The sequence below is a fragment of the Crocodylus porosus genome, unplaced genomic scaffold (genome assembly GCF_001723895.1).
Source record: "Crocodylus porosus isolate Cpor-Errol unplaced genomic scaffold, CroPor_comp1, whole genome shotgun sequence".
Classification (NCBI taxonomy): domain Eukaryota; kingdom Metazoa; phylum Chordata; order Crocodylia; family Crocodylidae; genus Crocodylus; species Crocodylus porosus.
In genome coordinates, this window is record NW_017728923.1 from 16,613,415 (window position 1) to 16,632,099 (window position 18,685).

Here is an 18,685-nt window from a genome sequence, read left to right on the forward strand (position 1 = left end):
CTTTCACTTTGTTAATGCAAGGTTTATCTCGGGGTGGGCAAAATGTGGCCTGCGGACCGGATGCGGCCCACCAAGCCATTCTATCCGGCCTACGGGGCCCCTAAAAAATTTAGAAAATTAATATTTATCTGCCCCTTGCTGCCTGTCATGCGGTCCTCGATGGCTTGCCTGAAATAATTGTCCACCCCTGGTTTATCTTCAGGTCTGATCTGGCTCAAGGTAATTAAAAATATTTTTGGGCTGGTATCCATTCTGTAACAGTTGTATGTCAACATTTCCCCTCATACATGCACCTTTTGTAGAATTAAGATTTAAACCTGAACTCGCTCCTAATTTTAAAGTTGGCAAATGAAGTGTAAATCTAGGGTTTATTTTCATATATATGTTTAATATCTATCTATAGATAGATATAATGTTAGAATTGAAATTGAACAGGTCTATAAGGAAAATAATATTTTGTAGTTACCTTTTCCCATGTGTGCCTCTTCTGCATGTGTGCACTAAAATTGGCAGTTGAAACCATATTTAAATTAGCTATATTACAAGAAGTAGTTGCTATAAAACTAGTGCTAGTACCATATTGTGCATTTTACATGCCCTTCCCTTTTTAGAAAACATTTTTTGAAAGTCTGGAAAAGCACCTGGATTATACATCTTTTAATATGATTTATTGACTTTGTTGTATAACATGTGAACTTGATTTAATGTGGTTTGACTCTATGCAGTATGTTGACCTTTGGTTTTTTTTGTTTGGCTTATTACATAAAAAACGTGGCACAAGAAAATCCCAAATGAATAGTGAACATCTCTCCTATAAGTTCGTATTTAGAGTACTTGACTTTTGTTGACGCTGACATATGAAGACTCATACTTGGAGTTACTTTGTAAAGCAAAACTGTGTAGACCTAAGATCTTGCATGTAATGCCCATTAATGGTAGTTGTGCATCAAGCTACTTGTATTGAACATAAATGCCTTCACATCATATATTATTACTAGAAGTCAAACAAAAGGGATTCTATTAATTTAATGCCTATCTCTGGAAAATTTACCCATCTTAATACAAAAGGTAAGAAAGAGATGGTGGTAGAAAAATGCACCAAGCGCTTGTGCACTTGGTGCATTTGGCAGTATTTTATTGTAAATCATTTATAAATAACCTGGAAAGGAGAAATGCCATGCAAAACAAAGTAATATCATCAAACTATGCTTACCAAAAATTACCAATTTGTGCTTGTTTTAAATAAGTCCATTTAAAGCCTATTCATTTGCGAAATGATGTTAAACCATAGCACAAAAATGAGAAAATAGGCTGAGTCTTGCCCTATTGTTAGTCTGAATATTTTTTTACTGGTTTTCTGGATCACTTGGTGGGAATGAGGCAAAAAGAGTGTCAATACCAAAGGAAAAGATTCAATAAGATGAGAGAAGATGCCATACCAGGGTGCAGTTCTCCCTGTTGGGCTTCCTGCCCACAACAGCAGTGCTGTATCTGCTACCAACCAGACTGCCACTGCATGAATATGATTATTTTAAGTACAGTTTTTAGATGTGTGATTTTCCCCCCTCTCCCAATGGTACAATAAAGATAGAATCTCTCTTGCCAAAGTTAATACATTCCTGGTGCTGATTCCTCATCTTAATAATAGTCTGCCTCATCACAATTTACTTGATTTAGAAATTGGGAGTCACAGTAAAAAAATAAACTTCAGCAACAGATGTGTACTACAAAAGTATGGATAATAAATGTCACAGGCCTTTATCATTGTTTAAGGAAAAAATCCATGAGGGTTTGCCTACTATTAGGACTGAGATAATAGTGAACTTTACTAAAAAGCAAAGTAACTTGTTTAAATTAATATGCCTGGGTAGCACATGTTGTTTTGGTTTATGTGAGCAGCGTTTAGGAATTTGGGGGTGTCGGTATATACCAAGAAAAATACTTGAGTTGCAAAGCATAAGTCAGGTTTCTTGCATCTTGAAAAACTTGTGTGTGGGGGAAGAGAGCTTTAATCCACTTTGTCCTCTCCCACACCCATTTAAAAGGAATTACTGCTATTCAGTAGCTGAAATGACTTGAGTCTGTTCATGACTTGCAGTCAGATGGAGTTTTGTTCTTTTACTCTGGCATGCAGAGCTCTAAAAATCCACCACATCCTGTTGATTCATCAAATTGATTTTTAGTGCAAATGTTGCTAGTCATACCACTGGCACTCATTTGTTCAGCTTTGCTCCTAGGCTAACTAGGTCAATGGAAGGTGAAAAACTTGGGCAGAGGGAAATTGGAGCCTGCATTCCCTGAAGGGGCTGAAAATTCCACCAACTGCCCACTTTGACCAGGAGTGATCTGGAGGAAGTAGTCTATTCCTCAAACTGAGACTTGCCAATGTGCAAGTTGTAATACTTTTTTTTTAAATTTAGCTAGTGATTTTTTTTTTAATAAGAAAAAATATGAGAACCACGTGCGATTTACAGTACGTACAGTTTTCTGTACCCTTTAAAACAAGGTTTTTTGGGTAAATCTGATATGTTTTAGTAGACAAACCCAAATAGTTGGAAAAATTCTTCGTTGCAAGCTTTAGGGTACAAATACCCTTCGACAGGCTGAAGAAGCATGTTGTGCAGTTCACTGGAGTTCAATTGCTGATCCTTCTTCAGCCTGATGAAGGGTATTTGTACCCTAAAGCTTGCAAAGAAAAAATGTTCCAGCTGTATGAGTTGGTCTAATAAAAGATATCAGCTTTACCCAAAGAACCTTGTCTGCCTACATGGGCAACTGGTGCCTCCTGATCCTGGGGGGACACCAGCAGACAATCGCCAGCTGAGGGTGGGGGGAATCCCCCAGTAGCTAATTGCCAGTGTCAAACCCAGAAGTGCCACCAGCACTTCTCTTAGCAGCCAGGGGGGGGCACTGTCCTTTGCCCCCCACTTCCCAGCCAGCAAGAGCCAATCTCGGAGGGCATATGCCCCCCCCATCCTCTCCTTATGTCGCCTATGTCCTTAGACCATTACGGCTACAACCTATACCCCAGTACCCTTTTAGATGTCTTCTTACTGTACAGTAAGGGTGTAATTACAGTACATTGGAGCAGACTTGATTAATCGAGTCTGCTGAACTGTGGTAATTACCACATTCCAGCAGACTCCAGTGTCATGTGAATTAGCATCCCCATGCTGAAAAATGGTGGCAGGGGTGCTTTAAATCTCATTCAGTAAGCTTTAGCTGGAATACCCCCACCGCTATTTTTCAGTGTGGGAATGCTGATACGTTTGACATTCTGGACAGGATATTTGGCTACATATTAAACAGATGAAAATGTCCTTGTCCTGAGAGATATTATATATACAAACAGAGATCTTGCCAATATGTCTAAATTTAAAGGGTTACAGGGTGGGGGCTGACTGAGTGAGCGCTTGCTCCCTGGGGTACCATGCAGGCTGTCCTGGCCCTATTATGGCCCAGTGGAAAATCAGTGGGGCTGTAACAGTGGTAGGAGCTGACTACAGCTGGCCCTTACTGTGACAGAATGGGTTGCAGATAGTTGCACTAACAACTTGAAAGGGCTATTAATGCTTAAGAGTGCCAGAAGCCCTTTAAAGTTCACAACTAAGAGGTAGTCCCAGACTAGAGACTGATAGATCAGCCCCTGTAGCTTCTGCAGTGGTCTCCAGTCTTGATCAGCTGTTACTAATAGTTCCCATGCCTTTTGGGAAATTTTATCACGTTCCAGCCAAAGGGCTGTACAGATGTGCCTGCCCATAGTGTTGTATATTTTGTAGTGTCACACATTTGTAGCACTACAGAAAAAATATCTTCCAGGGTCCTGTGTGACGGTCGCAATCACTTCCTAAAAGAACTGAAAGTAGGACAGCTTCCCTTCAGAGATCTAGGTGTGCTGAGTACCCTTTTGTAGCATGGTGTCCCTATAATTCAGCTCTTCAGTTTTTATACTTCTCCACACAAGTGGATTTTTCATTTTAAATATTTTTCAGAAGGGGTTTTAAAAAGCTTGATGGTTGGGGTCTCAGTTTTGGGGAGTATCTGCACTCTCTTGTTGGAAATTTGCTTTAATTTAAGTTTTGTCTGAAACTTTGAGTTGCATGCTTTTAATGGTATTGGGAATAGATACACTCAATAAATAGTCAACTCTATCCTACTTTTTGGGCCATCTAGCTGACTAGTTTTCAGCAGCTTTATCCAGGGTTGCCGTGGTATGACTCAATGTAAAGATTAGTCACAAATCCCAGAGGAAAGCTGCTTGTATCTGAATGTCTGAAGGAAAAGCCAGCTATTCACAAGAGCAAATGGTGTTTGTGTTCCAAAGCAGAAGAGCAAGAGGCTTAGTCATATGCATCAAGCTTTCATATTGCCTTTTGGATATTCCAAGAAGTGTACTTTATATTGCAAGACGTTCAGCTGAATTTGCTGCAAAAAATGCATTTTAAAGCCAAATCTTAATAAAATTTCCTCTAAAAGATGGTTGAAGAGATGCATTTTCTTACCATTTGTTTCAAGAAAGCTTGTGATTTTTAAGTCAGAAATAACATTAAAATTTTACTTGTATGAGAATTATTAAGAACAGATGAATACAGCAGGATTAGAAGTCCAGTTTCATGGAAAATGTAAAGTCCCACAATGTGAAATTAGTACAAGCAGTCCTCGGACTTATGACACAATTGATTCCTAAAAACCGCATCTAAAGTCAAAATATTGTAACTCAGAACCAATTTTCCCATAGGAAACAATGTTATAAATGAGGGATTAGTTCCTGAACCAAGGCCTGATACCCTGTTTTCACCAAAAATAATCCAGAATTTTGTATTCAATCAATTATTGATTATTAATATAACTACATTACTGTATTTATATTGTAAATAGCAATCATATTGATTTGGAAGGACTTCTTTGAGGTGACTTTGCTGGACATTTTGAAGGGATCTTGGCTGGAGTCTTCTCTGCTTTCTTAAAGAAAGTGTCCAAGGAGATTTGGACAGATGTTCTCCAGGGAGATGGGCGACACAGCGAACTTGTTTGCTGGTGTGGCATCTCATCGGATCAAGTGTTGTAAAGTCAAAACTGACATCAAAGTTGGAACCGGGTGTCAATTTATAAATGTTTTAAGTGCAAAATGTTGTAACTCATAACGTTGCAAGTCAAGGACTGCCTGTATTGTAAAATAATTTGTTTAAAAAGAACATTAAAATGCACCAACACTTAAGCAGCTGACAATCAGATGCATGTAAATTTAATTACAGCAGCTGTTCTTTGGGCTACGTTGTTAGTGCTGCATGTTACACATGGATGCTAACCTTCATTTAATATCCACGAAAATTTTGTTTTAATGCTAAATTACAAGAGCGTCCCAGTGGAATTAAAGGATACACCGTACAAAACAGATGTATTTTCAGTGAATTCTAAATAAAATGTCTTAAGTGTTCTGTTCATATGTTAGTTTTTAAATGAAGTTGATGACCTTCAGATTGCGTTATAGATGAGTGTTCTACAGAAAAATAAGAGTTTTATTTGGATTTATACACTCATATGCTTGATAGCAGGGAATCTTTAAGACCTGATTAAAATAGATTAAGTGAAATTTGATGGCTTCATCTGTCACTTAGGAAATATTTTTAAGATTACATACAATACAAAAGAGATATGATGAAGTGAGCATATAGGATGTGTTAATTTTGCACGCATTTCTGAGACTAAACAAATACCAAATCAATTTTTCAATGTCTATCCAGATGGTCTTGGGACAGCTATCCCAAGGCTGAGTCTTAGGATACACTGAACAATCATAGTGTCTTCATAAAAACACAATTGTCCTAATATGGTTATTGCTTTTATTATTGAGCTAGATGTCCTAATCAAAATAAGGTAAAATAATAAAATACTCTTTGATAAAGAGTGAATCATTCTGCATCTAAAAGACTAAAGTCTGAACAGCAGTGAATATCATTTTCATAGAACATCACAGCCAGACAAATCTTCCACCAGGCAAGGTAATTTTAAGACTTCTTTATTTTCCAGACAATTTACGTAGTCAGCATGGTGAAGTGTCATGATTGCTGAAATTCATAGCTGACGCGTATCTCTAATTTTGGTGTGTAGCCAGATCCACCTGTTTTAATTAGATACAGTTTCTACATTCATTCCATCAGGTTAACCATATTGCCTTGCCATTTTTAATTTCAGTTTTACAGCGACTGGCACAGCAGGAAAGAGAAGTATGAGTCCAATTCAGGAGGAAGCTGGCTCTGATGATATGGAAGAAGAGGAAGTCCAAGACACAGAGCTTGATGAGAGAGACTCCTGTGCAGAGTCTGTTCCAGGTGGAAGAAAGAGAGCCAAAAAATTCAAAAAGGTCAAGAAGGAGCAGGGTCCAACAGGTACAAGCTATTTGGTTGATTATTTATTTTAAGGGTTAGAGATGGGGAAGTTGGGATTTCTGTGTCAGAAGAAACCAGTTGGGTGGTTATAATTCCTCAAATGGCAGGAATCTAAGCTTGTTTCATTATGAGTCCAGCAAACCTTCCTAGATATTACAAGATTTACCCGTTTGTACAGAGCTTTTGCATAAGTCTTGAAATTGGGAATTCTTGTTTGTGAACTTGACACAGTTTGGGTTGACACAGGACATATGCAAGTTTGTTTCCTTTGTATGACTACAAGGCAAGCACATCAACTTAAACAAAGCATCAGCCAGGTATATTAAAAGCTAAGCACTATTTGTAATCAATATAAAGGGATGAGCTGAACAAAAATAACAAAACAAACCTGCATTTCATAGTAGTATAAAGGGTATTACAAGTTCGAAACACTTCATTAATTTCTAACCTTTTCTTTGAAATAGTTAAATAAAATATATGAAATGGGAAAATGGAGAAAGATAGATGAAGGAAAAAAGGAAGCAGTGCAGAGAAAACGTTCCACTTCAAGATTTGACTGTAGTGAAGTGGATGTTGTGTTGTATACAGGCTAGATTTTATTACAAATATTGAATGAGAGCCTCTCTTATGACTTCCAGTACCCTGTTAGGTGAGGAGTCTCAGTTGGTCTAGTAAGATATCACATTTACTCGATGAACCTTGCCTGCCCAAGTCTTTCATGAAACACTAAGTTACTATTATTATTTGACATTAGACTTGTAAACTGGTTTGCTCCAGGGAGTAACTAACTCCTTTATTAAATGGGCAGTCATCAAATTTTAGTGACTGTTGTGATTTAAAGTCTGTTTCAGGTGCAAGAATTTCCTGTCATTTGTGGGATTTGAGCTGATTAGAGGCAGGAAACAGAAAGAGAAAAAAAAGAACAAACCCTACATTAAAATAGTGTTTGCCTTCTGATGGTCACATGTATAGCCCCCTGTATCAAGTAATTAATGAGCTATACAGATTTTCTAAATTCACTCCTAGAAAGCATTTTGGATTCAAAAAAAACATTAAATATAACCAGTTTAAAAAAACCTTTCAATAAATACTTTTTAAAGACTGGTGGAGGTGGGGCATTCAGCCGGATCTGTGCTTGGTGGCGCAGGGCTGGGAGTGGATCTGCGAGAAAATTTGAGGTGGCTGCACCCTCATCCCAGCACCGCTGGAGCCCATTCCGAGCCCAGCCCCCAGCAGGAAAAACACCACACAGCACCGGCTCCGGCTCCACCCCGTAGCTTCAGCCCACCCCACGCTGCACAGATCTGGGGGAGCATGCCTGCCTGCCCTTGCCCTCCTGTGGTCCACACAGTGGCAAGAGCTGCCCCCCACCCACCCACCTGTCCCGGCTGGGCAGCGCCTTCCTCTGCCCCCTCTCTCACTGCGGGCGGCCTTGGTCTGCCCCCACACCCTTTCCCTCCTCCCTCCCCTTCCACCACACCAGACTTACCACCTGATGGCAGCTATATCACATATCAGATTGGTATTAGGCAATATGCCACCTTAAATATTGGCTATTTGTATCACCCCCCAAATTATCTATCAGTGCACCCCTAGTTAATACTTAATGAACTCTTCCTTCACTGTGCGTACCTAATTCCAGTTGATGAAGAACACTTAATTTGAGGGCAAAAAGGATGTCTACTTGACTTGTAAATATAGGTGTGATGATAATAGTACATAGGTGCATGTAGCTCTTGCCCTGAAAAGGAGGAAGGAAGATTGAAACTTTTGTTTTATTTAGTTGCTTCTGTCTGTTTTGTGATGCACAAATCTGTTAGCAGTAAAATCTTGATAAGGCAAGGTACTAAGTATTTTGGTGCCTTTCTGCACAGCTTTGGTAGTCTTATGTACTATTTTTCCTCTTTGTGGAAGATAACAGCAGCTATTTATAGTAAATTATATTAATTTAATGAAATTTAGGAAGTAATAAAATATTTCCTATATGAATCCTACTGGCATAACTTGATTTGAAACCAAACTGTCAGTCTTACTTTTATTTTGTTTTTGGCCACTCATCTGGTGTGAGCTATGGTTCAAAATTGTTCTGTTTCATATGGTATTAACTTGTACTGTTCTAAAGCCAGTGGCACAAGATGGGAACTATTCATGTGTTGAAAACATGTGGTGAAATCTAAATTTAATTGACAGAATTCAAAGCATCTTGATGTAAACACACTTCTGCAGTAAATCATTTTTAAGGGTTTGTGAAATACTTTTAATATGGCAAGATGTCATAATGGTGGCTCATAGCTTCTTTAAAATACACATTGAGCTTTTACAGCTAAATGAGTTTTGTAAAATGGGAGACTGGAGATGGTATGGACTCTGAGGTCATGTGGTGTTTAGAATTTATACAGGCTTAACCTCCTTCGATTAACTGAATGACAAATGCTTCTGTTTCCTTTAAGTGAGTAATGAAATTTGACAAATCATGTCCCCTTTAAGGATGAAATATTCTTCTTGTAATGAATTTGTGTTCAGTTGGTCAAATTCAAGCTTCCATTTTTATACATATGGAATTTTGAGATCATTCAAGATCCTGCCACATGCGATTGTGCACCTCTTCATTAGCTTATCCTGGAGGCTTTATACCTGCTCTAGGCAAAAAGTAATTTAAAAAGCTCTTTTCACTCTTCATATAGAAGCTAGGATCCTGGAGTACACTTGCTTGTTCTACCTGTCTTTTAATACTTGGAGTGACATGACCATATTTATACTTAGTTTTGGGGGTGGCAACTTCTCCCTGCAGTGCATTCATGTATTCCTGTTCCCATTATCTCACTTTAAACTGACCTAATCGATTTTACATTTATTTTTATGAAGGTGGTTTCTTAGTCTTGTCTTAAGTGAATGTACTATGGCTATGCACAGACATTGCATTTTTGCCAAGAAACCAAAAAACGTCTCTCCTGGCACAAAAAGGGAGCTCTACAGAAAGTCAAGAGATTTCTTGTGGAAGAAAACTGGCTTTTCTGCAAGAAGTTAAATTAGTCACTTATGAGGAAGATTTTCTTCCTCCTCATCTAATTTGAATGCCTATACAGTTCTCTTGCTGGAAGAGAGACAGCCAGTATCCCACAGTCCTGTGCTCTTCCTTCAAGAAGGTGCCGATTACTGGGGCGGAGGGGAATGCTACTCCCTGCAGGGCTGAGCAGGGACTTCTAGTGTTCAAGAGTCTAAGGCTTTACTACTCAGCTATCCAGTCTACATCTTGTCTACTCAGGAAAGCCCAAGACAGATCAACCAAAAAATCCCCCAGCATTATGTCAACGTGCGTAAGTGAAAGTATGTTAAAAACCTTTGTGCAGATGATCTAATTCAGAAATAGTGATCTTGGATCACTAGCTAATCTCAGAGTATTTAATTTAACCATGTATATTAACACCTTTTTAGTTGATTAATTTTAACTTCATAATCTTCCCTGTGCAGTCAAGAATCAAGGTTTGGATGCAGTTACTCATTGAGTTCCTACTTATTTGGAAGACTGCCTAGAGTAAAGATAATCTTTTTCATTTTTATATCCACACATTGTGTCGTGTCACTTTAGTTCAATTCAGCTGTAGCTCTGACTTGCCTAAAAGTGATACTGAGTCCCCAACATTATGAGCTGTCTAGAATTTGTGTAAATCTCAAATGCTTCTTAATTGAAAAATTAACCCTTGCTGATCCTTAAGTCTCCAGACTGGAATCTTAACTTGAATAATCAATTTTTCAGTACCACCACAGTGTTAGTATTGATGGTAGTCTTTCCTCAATCCCAAGGTGCTGGTGCTATATAGAATGTTAACTATAAAAAAAGAAAAAATAATAAAACAGTAGACTCAAATTGTGAAGTCTAGTCTCTTTCTGTCTTTTACTGCTTATCTTTTCAAGCTGGTCATTGTTTTCAAATGGTCTTCAAGCAGCATATTTGTTTACATTGGGCATCTATGCACGTACTGTTTGCACTTTAAGAAGCCCATTGTCATACCTAAATTATGCTAGCAACCGTCTCAGCTGAAGAACTGATGAACTCTTACATTTTGTATCCACAGTATGTGAATTTTGAATTAAAACAGTTACAGCTTTCATTAAGTTTTAAAATAAGTTCTGAAGTTATTGTCAATCATATATAAGCCACAGTACAAGACCTGTCTGCCTCTGAGTGCTCTTCTACTGGTGGTTTTGACCAAGTATATAAAGCTTTAGTAGAGACTCAGCATGAGATGCCTGCTGCCCTGATAATAAAAGCCACTAAAATATACTAAAATTCATAACATAAAGCACTTGAAAATTTTTCATTAAATTAGAATTTGTAGCTTTAAGACTTAACGGTATTTTGCTGTTTCTTATTTTATGAATTGAGGGTGGATGATGGTCTCGCACAAGTTGAGGTACACAAGTTAATTTAGGTACAAATTGTGACTTGAGGCTGTGATGAATAGGTAAGGGTTACACAAGCTAAATTCTGAACAGTCTGATCTTTCTCTGTCAGACCTCTTCTTTTGTACTTAGCTTCTTTCCAAACACGGAACAAAAATAAAATGAATTGTGCAGACATGTAAGAGTGTATTGGTTTAATCTGGCAACTGAAGTATTTAAGAAACTGCTTTTGTTGTGTATGATTATAAAATCTGTACGGTACATTTGGCAGTAACGTGTTTGGAAATGCATATAGCATATTTAAAAGTTATTTTAAATGCAAATACTTATTTTTCAATATTTCCCCTTCTCAACTGCTGTAAACAGCAACTTTGAAGATATAATGACTTGAAGAACAAATTTTTTTAAAGTAAACTAAGTAGTGCAATGAGAACTTGAAAATTAGTCATTATAAAACTTGAAATTAATGGCAGAACCCAATATAAAACTCCAAAGTCTCTGTAGTACTTAATTGCTTAATATATTACCCATGCCATTGCTTTGTTATTTTACATGGTCTTGAACCCAGTGGGAAGTGTTTAAAACAAGCTTTCTTCTCTTTTTGGTCACTGACAGACATTTTTACGTAAAAGCACTATGGGATCTGATCCCCGATCCCAACCATTGAACCTCCCATATGCCATGTGTGCATGGCAGGACATGAGGCTTTTGGGATGTGGAATCAGATCCCAATTGCACCCTGTTTGCCTCATGATCCCAGGCTCTTCATGCAGCAGCAAGCTGAAAACAGGGAACCTAACAATAGGCTGATTTGTTTGGGACTGAATTGGGGCTCCAACTGGGTTTGGGTTTAGTGCAGGTTCTGCTGGCCAGTGATCAACTGATAGCTGGATTGGAATTGCATCAGGACTGGTTTCCCACTTCGTAGTGCTATTACTTCACTGAACATGTGGCCAGATTACCATTTAAGGCACGATTAACAGACTAGTCACATCTTAAGTGTAACATCTGCCAGGGACCTTTGTTTTCACAAATACTCCTGCATATAGGCAATCTCTTAACAGTTTCTATTGTAATCTTTTCTGGCTAGCTGATTTCAGACACACATATCTTTCCCTGACGTAAGTGATTCATACTGGTTTACAACATTAAAAAAATAAGGATCTCCAATTTTTGTTTTTAACTTGCTTTTCTTAAATATCTTGAGATTAGTAGTTTTAATGTTATTTCTTTTTTTTCCTTTCCTTCTAGGAGGCATCACAAGTAGTTCCACTGAACTCTTTGAAGTCCCTGATTCGTGGTAGCAAACAACTGTCTTAAAGTTAGCTGATTCAAAGCAATTACAAGAATGCACCACTGGAAGCCATACTTTATTTAAATAAAGTGGTGTCAAAAAGCAGTATGTCTCATGAAAATCAGTTTAATTTTTTAAACCGTTTACTGAACAATCATTGTCATAGTTTTACTCATGTGTGTATATATTAACTTGTTTACAATTCTCTCTGTTGATCATGTGAAATCTTTGCTAGATGTTAGATTTAAGAAGCAAGACTAAATGTATTTTGGTCATCTACTATGGCATGTTGGCTACAAAATGTACAAAAAGAATCAGCACTGCTATGAATTTCATGTTAGGCGGTTTCCATGCTTAAGGCAAGTTTTCACATAAGTGTTCTTGTTCTCAGATTTTCAGGCAGTATAAATATACTGTCCATAAGTCTTGCGAGAGATAGTATTGTCAGTGTCACTTACTGCTCTCTACCAGCTAATTTCTCTTGAAAGCTTATAATATACTTTTGTTTCCTTCCAATAAGACTTCAAACAGTATCCATCTATAAATTTAACCCTATATATACACTTATTTTTGTCCTTTGGAAACTAGAACTTACACTCTCCTAAAACATGACCTTTCCAGGAGTGGTGGGAGGTGGGTTTTCTTTTGGTTTCACACCTCCATTACTGTTTTCAGTCTTTAAGTCTTGATCTGATTTTCAGTGGTTTCTGTTTGTGTAAAAATGTTTTTGCAACCTGTGACAAACCTGCAAACTGCACCGGTCCTTCATTTGTTTAAAAACAATCTTCATTGATAGATTTCAGAAACTGTTTGATATTTAACATTTTTGTATCATGGAAATAAAAAAAAAAAGATGTATTTCCATAAAATGAAAATTAAAGACATTTTCTTAGGAGTGAATGTGTTTTTTGTTTTAGCACCCTTTAACAGCTTTTCATTTTATGCTCTTGTTTTCATGATCTTAATGAAAAAAGATAAAAGATGCAGATTCTTGCTTTTTTATAATGCTTCCCATACATCAGGGTAGAGAATAAAAATATTAATAAATTTCATAAGGGTTATAATTAATATGAAGCAGGAACCCTTACAATTCATGCTTAAAACAAGGAATCCTTTAGGAAAGGTAAGGTGTAAAGCAAAAACCACTCCTTCCCTGCCCTTTTTATATTCTGAAATTTTTAAATAGGACTTTTTCACCTTGTCTTTTCTTTTAGTGATATATCTTTACATTTGAGGCTGCATGTTCAGCCAGCCACTTTGGAATACCTTTAGTAATTCAAGTAGAAGTCTGTTTCAAACTTAGCATAACCCGTTTCTTATTTTCTTCTCTCAACCATCTATAGCATAAGAAAAAGAATCTGTGTGTGTAACTGGAAGTAACAGAAATAATTTCTGAGCTCTGCTGTCATTATAGATCCAAGGAGTTTCTTTCCTTGAGATCCACATAAGGAATGAAACCACACAGATCAGCAACTTCTGTGCGCTTCTGGAACCCTCAAATTAATGAGGTATCAGGTTCACTCAGAATTTTGTGATTAATGTTAGAGTTAAAAAATAGCCCATTGTGTACCATCTTTTGAAGAGAAAATCTTGGAATATTGAGATGCAATGTAGCCAAGATTTGTTTTTAGTTTCTATGTTTTAAAATGTGGCATTTAAAAAAAAAAAAAAAGACTATATTTCTCTCAAATTTAAGCAAGTAAAAAATTTGAAAAGCTTACGTTATCTTGATATAAAGCAACAAAACTCAAGTATGGTATATTCTAAAAAATAGTAGCTGCAAATCTGAGAGAGTGCACCAGTGGTCCAAATATGTTGCATTACAGCACATGCACATGGTTGCATTAATCCATGAATTCTTTTAAGCTTTGATTTCTTTAAACTAAGCTAAATGCACCAGTGTAGTATGTACCATGAGGATGTTGTTCTGAATAAAAGGAAGATAATGACTATTCCTGCAAGAATACTTCTAGCCTTTCTCTTATAAAAGCCAAGTTTAATCACAAGGATACTTTACCACCACATAATCCACCCTAATACTTTCTTTTTCTTATTTTTTTTTAACTCTACTGCTTCTGTGTAACTACTGCTTGTGCTATTCTGTTTCTAACTGAAAGATTATTTCAGTGTACCTGATATGCATGGTCATTAACCTTGAGCAATCAACAAATCTACACTAATAAAGTAAGGAAGGTAACTGGGAAATATATATTAATGATGCTGGGGGGGCCCTGTCAAGGATTAATACTTAATAAAGAGACTACATCAACATCACATGTTCATTATTCTGTGTTAGTAGCATCATGAAGACCTCCTGTTTAATCTGGTAAGTGAAAGGTAAGTCAATAAATTCACTTTAATATTAAGGAAAGTTGCTTATCTGTAACTTGGCAAAGGAAACACTGCCACTTCATACATTGGATTCACATTTGTTAATTTGTGTAATAAAGCCACACAATTATGAATTTTATTTGACTTTGTGGTGTTTATTTGGAATATTAAAGTGAGTCATAGCCACATGCTGCCTAGTGCAATAAGGTCTGAATGTCCATAGGTGTTGTTATGCTACAAATAGTATATAGTTATGGAATATATGATGAGAAGGCATTTTGGTTTCTTATACATGAGTTTGGGGTTTCTACAAGTGGTTTCATATTGTTTAACCCAATTAAGAGATGATAAAAATAAAATCTCTTCCACGTATTCATGAAACTTGTATACAACATATTTTACAAAAAAATTCTATAAAAAGTCTTAAAACTATTATATTTTCTTGCATATACATACATGCACTGCTTTCCAAAAACCAGCTGCTGGGAATTAAAGTGCTCATTATACACAAGGAAACAGTAAGCGCTGTTCTGCTTGTTATCAGAGGAAAGTGAAACTATGAAGTGCAGATGATCAGCTCCCTATGTGATGCTGCTCAGTTACTTACTAGAAGGAAAGATCTTTTTTTCCCTTAAGTCCACCTTTCAAAAACAGGGTGCATATCACTGCAGGGTACAATGTAAGCAAGAAAATATGGTGTAATGAGGTAGCTGCTTCACTCTTAGCTCTCTGCTAAAGTTACCCACTAAAGCGCTCCATAATCCTCTGAGTGCAGGGAACAAAGTGTTTACTGTAGGGTCAAAACATGATTTTTGCTGGCAAGAACCAGGGACAACAAATAAGCAGGACTACCCAACTAGAGCTCAGAATATGGGAACTGGCTGTGGTGTAAAAAAAGGCCGTATACAAATCATGTTGTTGTAGAGTTGCCATCTGTTTGAATCCATTCTGAGAGGTTTCTGGAACACCAGTGTGCCCACGATGCACAACACAACCATGCCTGTGTGCTTGCATTTATCAGTTACAGGTTGTAGCATGTAGACTTTACATCAGGAAGGCAAATGTACATTACTACAGTATTACATTTTAAAAATCCACTGGACTACTGTATAAATTGGATTCAACATTTAATATGTTAATGAATACCCTAGCATTCATCTCTCAGCATGCTCCTGGAGATTTATATCTAATTCCTGGAGACTCCAGGGCAATCCTGGAGGGTTGGCAACCCTATGTTGTCTGTTGAACCCTGAACTTGCCAGGCCTGCAGGGCTGGGTTAGGAGTGGCTTTCATTTATGTGACTTGCATGATGGAATGGGGCTGAAAGTAGTGAGCTTTTTTGTTTTTCCTTCTTGCCAACCTTAGTAAAAGCAATGCATGTACTCCATGCATTTTGAGGGTTATGCTCAGAGCCCAGGCACATACAGCATTTACCATTATGTGTGTGATCCTTGGGGCATGCTGTCCCCATGCTGAGGGGTGGTGTAGCACACTGCCTCCAGAAGTACCTAGGGGTTGGACATGATGCAGGCTGGCTGGGATACAGTATTGCTGTCTTTGATATTTTAGGGAGCTGACTTCTGCCGTCACACTTGAGTTTTCACTTGAAGCAAAATAGATTCACTGTGCAGCTGGAGGCAAGCAGGACCTGTGGTGGGAGGGGGTTAACCCCTCACTGAGTGGGAGGAGGCGGCTGAGTGGAACCAGGCTGGGTCAAGCCCCGCCCAGGCCCCTACTTGGCCTAGCCCCCCAGGGAGAGAGGTAGGAGGGGGTACTCACCAGTCCCACTCCAGTAGGGCAGGGCCCCCCAAATCCTGGGCAGGGTCCCCCTTGCCTGAGAGCAGCTTTCCCTGACGGTGGGCCCACTGCACATGCGTGCAGTTTAAAAGGGCTCACCAACAGCAAAAAAAAGCCCCAGTTAGGCTCCCGAGTGGCAAGAGACGCACAGGTGAAAGCCTGCTCCCCCAAAGCCCCCCAGAGACTCCCCCAGCAGCTGCAAAGCCCCCTACTGGAGGAAAGCAGGGCCCGTGGTGGGGGAAGGCTAACCCCTCACTCAGTGGGAGGAGGTGGCTGAGTGGAGCTGGGCTGGGTCAAGGCCCACCCAGGCCCCTACTTTGCCCAGCCGCCCAGGGAGCTACACAAACAGACTGCGCAAACAGGCACACTTGCCTGCTGGCGCATGAGTTAGCGTGGAGTTTGCGCAGGAGGGTGAATGGGAGGGCCCAAGACCCTGCCTGCGAACCCCCCAGGGTAAACAGTCCCAGCTGTAGCCAGCCTACCAGAGGCATGACACAGATGGGCACACGTCGCACCCCAAGGGTTCCTTTGGGCTCTGTGGCCCCCCCGGCACCTCAGAGATGGCCACCCAGACAGAGCCCATGGTTCCTGGCTCCACGCAGATGGAGCCCCTGGCTCTTGGCTGCATGGGCTGCCTGTCCCTTTCTCAGGCTCTGGCAGCCAGGAGCATGGCCACCTCCCCATCTGGGGTCTGGTCTCTGGCGCACCAGCTGGAGGAGCTCCAGGTCACAGTCCAGAGACTGCGTGCTATCAGGGACTACGAGCAGGAGATTGACTCCTACTGCCAGGCCTTTCTTCCCCGGGAGCTGGAAGGTAGACCACGGTCTCCCTCTAGGACAAAGGAGGACTCTGGGACCTCCCACTCTGATCAGTCAGGGGTATGGACCAAGGTCAAGGGCCCTAAGGCCTGCCACAACAAGGCCCCTGCCCCGCTGGAGCTTAGTAACAGGTACACATCTCTTGCTGCTCCAGCAGAGCCTGCTGAGTTGCCAGCTCCTACAGGCAACACAGGCTCAACTGCAGCTACCACCCCCACTCTCCCCAAGACAAAATATAAAGTGTTTGTTGTGGGAAACTCCATTTTGAGGGGACAATCTGCCTCTCCGACCCGTTAGCCCAAGAAGTCTGCTGCTTCCTGGGGGCCCACATCCAGGACATTGCGGAGAAGATCCCTAAGCTCCTCCAGCCCACAGAACACTACCCCATGCTCCTTATTCATGTGGACACCAATGACACAGCTCGGAGCTCTCCCAGTCGGGTCATGAGGCGCTACAAGGATTTGGGAGCAGGGCTAAAGGGTCTGGGGGCACAGGTGGTGTTCTCATCACTCCTCCCAGTCTTGGGCTATGGGCTGAGGAGGGAGAGGAGGATCCACGTAGTCAACCAAAGACAGCGGCACTGGTGTCATTGGGAAGGCTTTGCCTTTCATGACCACAGCCCGCTCTTTGGTGAGAGAGGCAGCAAGCTGCTGGGAAGAGATGGCCTCCACCTCTCTCCCCTGGGGAGGAGGCTCTTCTCAGTCAGACTGACTGACCTGCTGTACTGGGCTTTAAACCTGTTGGGGGGTGAGGGGACTATTGCCACTGCTGCCCGGCTGAGTAACCCTTGCAAAGTCAGCAGGCCAAGGCACTTAAGGGAGCCCACGCTTGCCCCAGCCCTGGTACAATCTATGGGCAAGGCAGGAGCCCCCAAGGGGGGCCTGTACACAAATGCCAGGCGCTTGAGGAATAAACAGGAGGAGCTCGTCCTCCTGCTCAATGAAAATAATTATGACATCATAGGGATAACAGAGACCTGGTTATCCTGAGACTCCACTGGACCTTGGGTATAGATGGCTATACCCTGTACAGGAGGGATTGTGTAGATAAAAGGGGCGGGGGTGTAGCTCACTATGTTAAGGAAAGCTACATGTCCCTACAAGCTGATATTGGCGACCAGTGTGGATGACTGGAGACCCACTGGGTTAAAATCTCTGGGGAACACGGCACGGGACAGAACGATGGGAGTCTACTACAGACCTCCCACCCAAATTCCTGAGCTTGACCAGGAGTTCGCCTGGGAACTGGCTGAGGCCACATGCTCCAGCACCATGGTTTTCATGGGTGACTTCAATTACCCGGACATCTCGTGGGAGGATCACTCAGCAAAATCCGAGCGGTCGCAAAGCTTCCTCTTGTGCATGGATGACCTCTACCTGACTCAAGAAATCTACGGGCCAACAAGAGACAAAGTGCTGCTCGACCTGGTACTGGCTACTGGGAATGACCTAATTGGTGACCTAGTGATCGATGGGAAGCTGAGTGACAGCAACCATGAGCTGATCACCTTTACCATCTGCTGTAAAGCTGGCAAGTCAGCAACATGGAAGTCCACTACTTCAGGAAAGCTGACTTTGACAAGCTCAGGAAGCTTGTCAGTGAGGCCCTAAGGGACCATGACCCCAGGGAGAGGGGAGTTCAAGAAGAGTGG

The 18,685-nt window shown here is 40.3% G+C and overlaps 1 protein-coding gene across 2 annotated transcripts in view; it reads left to right on the plus strand.

The window, feature by feature from the left end:
- The window catches only part of PARN (poly(A)-specific ribonuclease), a 123,150-nt gene extending 110,168 nt beyond the window's left edge, over nucleotides 1-12,982 (plus strand). For both annotated transcript variants that reach the window (XM_019540130.1, XM_019540131.1), the window contains 2 exons: nucleotides 6,196-6,389; nucleotides 12,045-12,982. In XM_019540130.1, coding sequence (XP_019395675.1) covers nucleotides 6,196-6,389; nucleotides 12,045-12,097 — 247 coding nt within the window. In that variant the 3' untranslated portion in view covers nucleotides 12,098-12,982. The remainder of the gene's footprint in view (nucleotides 1-6,195; nucleotides 6,390-12,044) is intronic.
- Nucleotides 12,983-18,685: the final 5,703 nt, after the last annotated feature.